General features: G+C 36.5%; 1 protein-coding gene across 1 annotated transcript in view; it reads right to left on the bottom strand.

Annotated features, from left to right (window-relative positions):
* Positions 1-6136, bottom strand: part of TMEM131 (transmembrane protein 131) — a 78842-nt gene extending 72706 nt beyond the window's left edge. The window contains exon 1 of the mRNA XM_026849838.1: positions 6077-6136. Coding sequence (XP_026705639.1) covers positions 6077-6109 — 33 coding nt within the window. The 5' untranslated portion in view covers positions 6110-6136. The remainder of the gene's footprint in view (positions 1-6076) is intronic.
* Positions 6137-10729: the final 4593 nt, after the last annotated feature.

Below are 10729 nucleotides of genomic sequence, written 5' to 3' on the forward strand. Positions count from 1 at the left end.
GTAGGATAATTAAAAGAAACATGAATATCTTGCCTAAGGTAATGAAAAAAAAGGAATGCTGTAATCTGAAAGGAAGCTGAAAGTGGACTGAACTGAGTCATTCCTGCCATAATCTTTCATGACCCAAACTCACATAAGGAAACAAAAACATTATTTAACTCTAGCTGATGCAACACATACTATTGACACTGGCTTTGCAACAGTCATTTACACCTGGGCATCAATTAATTTTAAACTAAAGCCTAGGGATGGCAATTCTTACTGTACAAGAAGAAGAAACTGCAATTTTTCTTCTGAGCAGCAGCAGGACTTCAACTAGTCACCATCAATGGCAATGAATTAAGATGGCTTTTATTCTTCTATAATATCACACACACTGGAAGCAAACTCCAGAGGCCATCTAGTCAACCCTTGCTCAGGAGAGGTCTAGTTCCTGCAGGCTGCTCACAGCTTTGGGCCATCGAGTTCCAGATAGCTCCAAAGATAGAAATTCTACAATTTCTCCGAGTAACTTGGTCCAGTGTTTGATCACCCTCAAGTTTAAAAGCTTTTTTCTTACATGAGTTTGGAATGTCCCATGCTGAAATTTATGTCCAAAGCCTCTCAACCTTCCACTGTGCACAATGAAAAAATCTGGCTCTCATCAACTCTACACTGCCCACAGCAATTAGCCTTCCCCTCAGTCTACTCTCTAAAGGCTGAAGAAACACATCCTAATGGGAGAAGCATTCCAATCCCTGATAATCCTGGTATCCCAAGCTGTGCTTGCTCCAGTATATCGGTGCCTTCCACGCACTGGGTAGCCCAGACTTGACACAGTACTCTCCAGCAGCAGTCCCAGAAGTGCTTAAGTGGGCGGAAATCATACCCCTTATCTTCTGGCTCCACATTTGTTCATACGGTTCAGCAGACCAGCAGCCTTCTTTGCTACAAGGGCACACAGCTAACTTACCTTCAACTCATCTACCACGACCACGCTCAGGTCTCTTCTGCAGTGCTGCTGTCTAGCCAGTCACTGCCCAGCCTGTCCTGTTACACAGGGTAATTCTCTCCCAGGTGCAAGACTCGCATTTGCCTTAGCTGAGTATCATGATGTTTTCTGTCAGCCTGCCAAAATCCCGCCGAATAGCAACCTTGCTTTCCAGTGTATCAACTATATCCAATTTGGTAGTATCACAAACTTACTGAGAATACTCTCTATACCATCACCCAGGCTGCTAATGAAGACATTAAGCAGTACCATCCTCAGTAACAAGCTCCGTCATGGGTAACTGACTGACAGCTGAACTTTTGTAGTATAGAGTACACCCATCAACATCAGTGGTCCAATCACTTTATTGCCCACTTATGAGCTCTGTATCTTAGCAGTTTGGCTATACGGATATCAGTGGAGACCATATCAAAACCGTTTTAAAAGTTATCATACAATAGGAAAATCTGAGGTAATAAAAAAATACATTTAAAACGTTACACCCTGAAAACACTATCATTGATACACCAAAACTGAATGGTTGGCACTTCTATTAAGATGCTTCTTTACCGTGCCATACAAAATGATGTACAAACCATGCAGAAAATACTAAAACTTCTCCAGTAAGAGAACAGCATTGCTGATTCCCACGCACGTAACTCAGTCCTGTAGCTTCCTTGTTGCAAATCCACCACAAGTCATGTTAACATTTGGTAATGACCATCATAATGCTCCTAACTTTTGACTAACACTTTACAGCAGTTTATATATACTTAATACATATTTGCTGTATTAGTTCATAACCACACAGGTTCTCTTTTTCCCCTATTGTAGATATTCTGCAAATCAGTATCACTTAAATAATTTCTAGGAGTTTACCTGTAAAAAAGCATTTCATACACCTAAGATTACTGCAGCGAGGGTAAGTGCAGTGATCCACGTCAAGAGAATTTGACCAAAGAGTCTCACCATTTTCCTCTTTCATTGTAGGAATGTGCTACTGTAAAAATACTACTACATAAGGATAAGTACTTTCCAAACACTTAGTCTGAATAGAAGATCACTCACTCTGTAGTGGCCCCAACTACATTGTGCAGGAAAAAGATATCCAAGGCAAGAGCTCACAATAGAATGACCTGGGAAACAGTCCTTTATGAAATAAAAGCAAATGAAAACTTTTCTCTGAAGAGTAAATTTTACTTTACTGTTCACTTATCAAAATAAATTCCTCAAAAAGTAAGATAGCATGTTGGCTTAACAGGAAAGGATAAATTATTAATAGCTGTAGTTTATTTCAACACTCCTCATATTTGCAGATGACATTGTCAGGGGCCTGAAGCATCTGTCAGGACACACAGAGGAAGTGGCCTGACACTAACAAGGCAAGGTTCAGCTGAAGGAGAGCTCAAATCTATAACTGGGAATAACTGACTAAGCGGTAGTACACTAAAGAAAAGAATGTGTCTGAAGAGCATAGTGAAATACAAACTATGAGCAAACAAAATACTGTCAAAAATTTACAACTCATTTTGGAATTACTAATACAAGTGTTTCTACACACAGAAACAACTTTTCTGTCATTTCTCAAAGCCTCAGAGTACTAATGTCCCAATTAAATGCTATGCTTTAAGTAGTGTATAGACAAATAAAAAAATCCAGTAAAGAAAGTTACAGTGTGTTTTTAAAAATTTGCATGAAGAAGTTAGAGGTGTCTTAGTGCAAAATTATCATTATGAAGAGGGAAAAAATACTAACAAAACCCCAACTGAACATATACTGGAGAAAAAAGAAACAGCAAAACCAGGTTAAGCATAAAACAAATACATACTTCAGGAAACTTGTGAAAGTTACTTCTCTAGACATTTTAAGAACAGAAGAGTCAAGCATCTGCCAAGGGTAGTTCATCTACACATAACATTACCTGAAGAAGATACTAGGTGATCTCCTGAGGTCCATTCCAACAAAACAAATCTATGACTCTGAAGTGTCAACCAATTATATAGACATCTGCAAATTGCCTGCTATTGAAGAGAAAACCCAAACCCTATACTGCACTGAACAATGGACAAGTTACATTAATACAATTCTTACCCTGTATTCAGGATCTAAACAAATGATTTGAAGAATTTAAGTTGTGTAGTCATTAAGGGGACTCATTCATAAGGAGAATAAACAGAATTAGGAAATTCTCTCATTATTGTAAGTTAATCCATGGGCAGAAGTAGCATAAATTTATTCGAATATAAACCTTTAATCTAAATGTGCATGGTAAAGAATAAAATTCTCACTTTTGCTCTGTTAAAACAGAGGGCAAAGCTACATCACGTAACACTTTCCAATCCACATACTAGAAGTCCACTACCAAAAAGTACAGCCTCTACTTTGCTACTGCTACCCACTAGCATGAACTAATTAAATTTCCATTGCCAGTTCATTTTTACTAAATGAAAGGGGTTTTTTACTTAAATATGTGAAGATTTATTCTCTTTTAATAAATGTTTTAATTCAGTCTGGTCAAATCAAAGTTTCCAACATATTTCATTTATTTTTTACAACATAAGTCCTAAAATGTGACTGAGACGCATAAGATGTGTTTCACCAATAGTATGTAGTCCAAATATATACAAAAAACAGTATCAAGAGGATATACGCTATCTGGAGGGAGGTAGCAGGAATCCCTAATGGTTAAATCATGTAAGACTCACATGTGATTTGCCTTACTTGGAAAGCAACTCCTTCAGACAAGAAAAGGGCTGTTTCCACTGTAAAGATACCAAAGTCTCTGAGGGGGGAAACAAACCAAGACTAGGGACAGCTTTGACAATTCAGCAATTAATAATCACTTTATGTACTATATTTTTTCTATTAAAAAGATCACCTGAAAGTGACATAATGTTAGACAATACAGTTACTACTACATCACCATATTTGTGCTGTAATGATGGATGACCTACAATCAAGAAACATTTGTGAAAACTTACAGAAAAACTGCAAGAGAAACATTCAATGACATCACAGTAGGTTTAAAACTTCAATCTTGTGAACAGCAGTTACTAAAATCTGCTTTTCTAACAATGTATTTGCTTCGATTTTACTTTTTAATTGCAGTAAGTAGTCACAAGAGGTCACCACATTAAAATTTACAAGAATGAAAAACAAATAAATTGAAAGCTAGAGAAAACATGCTGTATCATTCTGATTAAAAGGAACTGGTTTCACTTACACCGGTATTTTTGGCTTAAGAGCCAAAACTGTATAAACCACTTATTACAAAATTTGTCTCTCTTGCTTGGTTTTAAATGAAATATTCAGCAGCGTATCAGGATAAGTAGCAGACAAATGCAATTCATAGCACTGCGAAGTTTACAGTGCAACATCCAGCATTGCTTTATTTGTCCCACCATAATATTTAAACTAATTTTGCTGACACTGTTGCATCTTGCAATAAAGTTGGAATGATTAACAATCTATTTTACTACAATGATTAATACAGTGCTAATATAAATAATAATTTCACATTTGTAAGATTAATTTTAATTAGTTTTTTTAAAAAATCCTGGGAGAAAACAAACATCTAAAATGTGTTTAGTGAATTCAACTACATCATTTTTATCTTAAAAATTGGGCCAACACCTGCCTGTCATTTTTATTAAACCACTCGTTGAACAAAATATATTCTGATAGAGTATGTAAAAGAAAAGAAACTAAGCTTAGTGATTTTTTTTCCTCTTATATTTATACCAAAATATGGTACTTCCATGCAAGTTAAAGAAATATTCTGAGTCAAACTGCACTAATTGAGGCTGTAACCACTACATGGAAAAACTTTCACCATTCTACTCTATAGGTCCCAAAATAAGCTTACATAGATATCTATTATGAGCATATGACATCTAAACAACTGTTTAATGAGGAACCTGGGGCTTTTTTGTTCACTTGTTTGGCAGTCGGTGTTTTCTGGAGGGGCTGAGGAGGCAAGATGTGTGTGTTTAACTGCAACCTTTTCTGTCACCAGTTTAGATAATTTTAAGGATTTTACCACTGTGCATTATAATCTTAACATCTATACTAAATTATTCTTGATTTACATTAAGGATCAAGTAGTGGAAGAAGGAAAACAACCCCAAACAATCAAACAAAACGCCCACAAACAACTTAGGTACGTGGGGAAAAATAAAAAACACCTTTGCAAATCTGAAACAAGTAATATTGTCACAAGCCCAGAACTATACAGCTTTTACATTTGTTGACTCTTCTAGACTAGATGGGAGGTAGGAATTGTAAATCAAGCACTGCACTGGTAACGAATAAAGTTAAACACAGTCACATGCCATGTGTTCTAATAATTTAAATAATTAAATGCCTTCTTTCCCTTCTCCTCCCTCTCAACTACCAGAAACAACAACATCAAGGAATTTTAACAAGTGATTCTCAGCATAAATACAACTCAAAAAATGCATGCATATGATATTATAGTCCACAGAACTGCAAAACCACCTTGCTCTAAAGTATAAAGCTAGTTGTTATGTATTTCATCCCAATTACTACCACCATCTCAAAATATCAGCACATGTTCAAGTTAACTTTTCATCTGTTTTGACTCACACCAAAAGGAAGCTGACAAGAATGGCAACATTATACTGAGAAAATCCATATTTGCCATAATTACCTCACTACAGTAATATGAATGTTCTTCAAAGCCATTGGCAGCTTGGTCCCAAGGGCTGCCTTTACATCTGGGAATTTTGCAACACTTCCCAGTTCCTCTAGTTGTGCTATCCAATTGCATCCCAACTCTACAAGATGAGTCTTAAACACAAAGCATCCCCCAGTTTTTCTGAGGAAAAAAACCTGGATAAACAGGCCAGACAGAACCTGTGGTAAAATCCACCAGTTTCCCAATACAATAGATCAGGGAGCCAGAACCTCAGGACACACCAAAGCATACTGTTGAAAATACTCTAGAAGGTCCAAAAGTTTTTTGGACTTACTTAGGTTTCATGCTTTCTTATTTTCAAAAATCCACTCACCCATGAGTTTCAAAAAGCAGCTATCAAAGAGAAGATGAAATATTGCTAGTTCAGATTATTTACTCAGATTACATACCTGCAATAGGTCTCCTTCATCAAAACGTAGCATTTCTATTATGCCATCCGACTGGATGAAAGCTGCAAAGAAAAACAAAAAACTAATTAACTTAAAAGAAAAAAATGTTTTAATTAAAAAGAGCAACTTAATCATCAAAAATCTGATGTACCTTTTTAGACAGAGCTACAACAAACCAAAGCAACAACGTAGAGTCTAACAAAACACCAAACACAAATCTGTGATACTAATTTTCCTCAAGCACTACAATTTCAAGATGTTTGTATTAGTAAGTACCACACTTCGCAAACCAGTCTTCTGGCATAAAAATTTTAACTCCGAAGTGAACATCATCTTCTAGGTTCCCTAAAAAGACTGGCTGCACCAAGTTAACTCAGTACCAATATAACTGACTGGGTACCTAAACAACCAAGTTTAATAAATCTAAGCCCACAAAGAATTCCAACAATTAAAAATAGAATTTCAGTTTCATTTATACACCTAAGATCTTAACTGTCCATCTGGAAAGCCTCGTTCACACTATTCCCTAATCCTCAGCATGGCAACACCTCTCTCCATCTTGACAGTAACATAATAAAATTTGAAACATTTCTGAAGTGTTTGCACCATATGGCTAAACTTGATGAAAAGTTCATGCCTCAGTCACATATAGGATGCTCAAATTAAGCCTTCCTCCTCCACTCATTTCCTCTAAGTGTTTGGTCAGGCAATTGTTCTTTAATTCCTCTCAAAATGTAGGGAATGGTACTTTCTTCGAAATAAGGGCACTGCCTTTCCTGTAAAATATAATAATCTGTACAAGAATGAACATGAGTTAGAGGAAAGTTCAAAGAGGTCTAAATTTTACTCCCCAAAAGACTATTCACAGGCACACATGCACAAGCACAAGTCTTTATGATAAAATGCAGTAACAACCTCAAATCAGAAAACTGTATTAAAAAAAAAAATCCCTGTAATTCACTCCTCCTGTGGAAGAGTGGCCTTTTTCCATGACTGCCTTTGTCTGTCAGTTAGATGAAGTTGAGAGAGTGATAACACACCCCTCTTTCCACAGAGAGAACAACTTCAACAGGAAGAAGTTAAAAGGTTTTGCAGCACACAGAAGCATAGTGTGGACTTCTGGAAGATGTAATTTGAAACCCAGTCTGGAAAAGGAGATTTAAACCTTCATCTCCCACTTTGAAGGTTGGTGTTCTAACAGGAACAATTATAAGGTCACCAACACTGCCACCTATCTCTACAGTGTTTTAAAAGAAAAAGTGACTTTACTATCAGAAAGCAAAAATAAGAAAAAAGCACTCTTGGCAGACAGGAGAAAGGCACCTACCACACAGAGAAACACAATTTTTGACACGTGTTTGTCCTAAGGATTTCCTCACTGACTGCTTTAATGACACCTCACTCAGGACCCAAAAGTCAATCTGCTACTTAACTGCACATCCTATTAGTAGCAGTGCACTGCTACTATCACTGCACATCCTATTCTGCATCCCTTATTCTCAACATATTTAGTTACCTTCTCCTAAAAAGGTACAAACTCCACAACCTTGCTTTCATATGACCAAAAGCAGAAGTTAAGAGACTGCTGCTGTCATTTCAGAAAGTCTCTTTTTGTATGAAAAAAACCCAAATAAATAAAACCCCCAAACAACAGAATTTCATATAATTACTTTCCAAGTTACCATGCCTCAGAATTCTAACATTTAGTGGCAAAGGCTGAGCAAGCAGCCCCAGCTCATGTGGAAGTGTGAAACTCGCCACAGAGGGGAAGGGGGGGCTCAGATTATAAACAATATGCATGTCCTGTAATATAAACAGTAGCACTGTTTAGACAGTCATGTCAGCAATATCTTAAAAAATTTTGGGGGGTGTATTTATTATTACCTTAATGGTTTCCAAAATAAACAGAGGTTATCCTTAATCCAAGAATCAGGGGTCTGGTCAATCATTTATACTGAACAAGTATACAGAACATAGGGCAAGATATTTAAAAAAAACAAACCAAAACAGCATTTAAACAGCTGTTACAAGATCAAGTCCTACAGTTTATGAAGATTTGAGCTTTTAAAACTTAAATTACTGGAGTAGGTCTGTCAGTTTAAAATTTAATCATAGAAAGAGTGGATTCTCGTCAATTTAACTGGTAATACATATGCAAGAAATTCAAGTCACTATTTTATCTTTAAAATACTCAAAATCTGTAAATGAATTGCAGCAGCACAAGATGTAAGAAAATGAAGCTTTAACATGTTAGGTTAAAAAGCAAAGTATGACAGTTAATCACAATTTCTTTAAAATGTCATGTCTGTCCTCTGTGCAAAAAACCCAAAATTACAGATTAGCTGATATGGAAGGGAAATTCTCAATTTTTTACCTTAGGGAGAAATACAGACTTAAGTTATGCTTTCTCATGTATTTGATTTATTGCATGTTTAGCAAACACAATTTAATTAAAAACAAAAAGATCAATACAAGCACACCTTCCCAATAGTCAAAAGGAACTGCATCTCTGAGCTTGGACTTTTCGGCATTCTTTTGTTTTCTATTTTTTTGCTTTGGAAACAAAGAATACATAGCACTTGATCGTGACATCAGATACAAATAAAAAAATTATTAGAAAACAGCTTTTTTTTTATTCATAATCTATCAACGAGTAAAACATAAAGGGGTATTTCATCAAATCACAAATTCTTAGCATTTTCCTACGGCTTTTTACCCATTTTAAATATGGTACACTGTAGGTACGAACAGCAGAAAGTAGCAACAATTCTTCCACAAGGATAACACACACAGAAGCCCACAAAAACTACCCAAAGCTTTCTACTCAATCAGATTAAACGCAGGCAGCCCTTCTGTAAACTCCAAACACTTTCTCAGCCACTCTTCAGTTATTTCATCTTTGTTGAAAATTATGAACAAAGCAACAGATGTTATAGAACATTTTGAGGGGATGACACTGTTAAACTGAAGTGCCACTCATCATTATATCATTTAAGAAATGTTTTGAGAGAGCAGATGACAGTTAGTGCCAGGTGAAGTCAGATGCACTGCAAAGCTTGGCTCTTGGCCACTTCATAGCAGTGGCATCTCAGCTGAGGCTGTGATGACATTTCTGTGGTTATACCTTTGACTTTGTTTTAGACTACCTTCCAAGCCTTTGTTTCTACATTATCAGTTATTTCAACAAAGCAAGGAAATTACATCTAAATATCTACACCTTTGTGAGATGAAAGCTTGTTTTTGCAACTGACTTCTCAGAATCTCAATTAAGGATGACTGAACCAGTCACCTCATTCAAATGAGGCAAAGCTAATTACATTTTAAAAAGGCTCCACTGACGAGTCATAAAGAATCACCCAAATCCCTGTAAGAGCAGCTCTCAAAACTGTCCAATATAGACCACAGAGAGGACAAAGGCTTCTTCAAAGTGTAATGCAGATGATGACCGACAAGAAGAACACTTCCTTCTGGGTATTTGCCTATTCCAGAATTAGAAGCAGTTGCTCACCATCTGCACCTGTGGCACCTGAGCTAAGTAAATTCACAAACTTCTGCAGGTCAAGTCCAAAAATAGTCTTTACTGTCCTTTTACACAAAATACTAATGTCATCAATAGAGAATAGGTTATTACCAATGCCAAAAGACTCTGAAAGCAATTAAGTATGAGATCACTTGGGCATGCTTTATTAGGTGAACCATTCCCCATACTACAGATGAAAATGACTGTTTCTGCAAAGACCCTAACAACTTCTGGAAAAACTTCTTCCCAAAGTCCAGGCTGATACCATCATGCTCCATTATCAGTCTAATACCATAGTCAATACTTTTAATACTCTGGAATAGTAAACTGCAGCAAATTAAGAACTGCTGACTGTACCGTTTTGGTCACTCCTACCACATGACTGGCAACTGCTACAAGAGGGGCACAACATTTGGGGTAGGAAGCATTTCAGCTGTCACAGCATGATCTGCCACTGCACAGATCAGCAACCAAGAAGCCAAATTACACACTAGGAAAATAATTATCTTCCTGATCCTACAGGCAATTGAAGACCTGAAGGTTGATTATAATAGTTATTAGTTAAACTTTAAATGTTATTAGCATGTTCAGGACCCAAAGAAGGAAAAGGACAAAGACTCACATTCACAGATTTCAAGGCCAGAAGAATCATCATCTCCTTTCCTCCTCAGCTCAGATCTATGCAGATCCCTCTCAGTAGAAAACCTTCATCATTTTAAGCACCCCCAAGAAGCAAATTTATCAGATGAGAATCCATGACAATAGTAGTCATTCTCACTGCTATGATATTAAATGATTTCGGGGTCAAATTTTTCCAGCTTCTAATTTGTGTATCCTGTATCTCTTTTCAGAGAGTAGGTCACTATTAACAGAAGTGATGTTAAGTGACACTAAACAAAAAATACTGTTAAGTTTCATCTTGTTTGTTTTCAATTTACAGCCTTTAAAGCTCAACTTCTTTGCTCAAGTCAGCTTTTCTATGAAAAGCTCATAAAAGATATCAGAAAAAGCACTGTGGATGTAGGTCCAAACCACCTTTTTCTACAGAAAGCATTTTCTAAACTCTTTGAAACTTTTAGAAAAGGCAAAACAAACACCACCACAGCCATAATCCCTGCTCCCAAAACCACAGC

Source organism: Athene cunicularia (assembly GCF_003259725.1).
Source record: "Athene cunicularia isolate RWA chromosome 1 unlocalized genomic scaffold, athCun1 chr1_part1, whole genome shotgun sequence".
Lineage (NCBI taxonomy): Eukaryota > Metazoa > Chordata > Aves > Strigiformes > Strigidae > Athene > Athene cunicularia.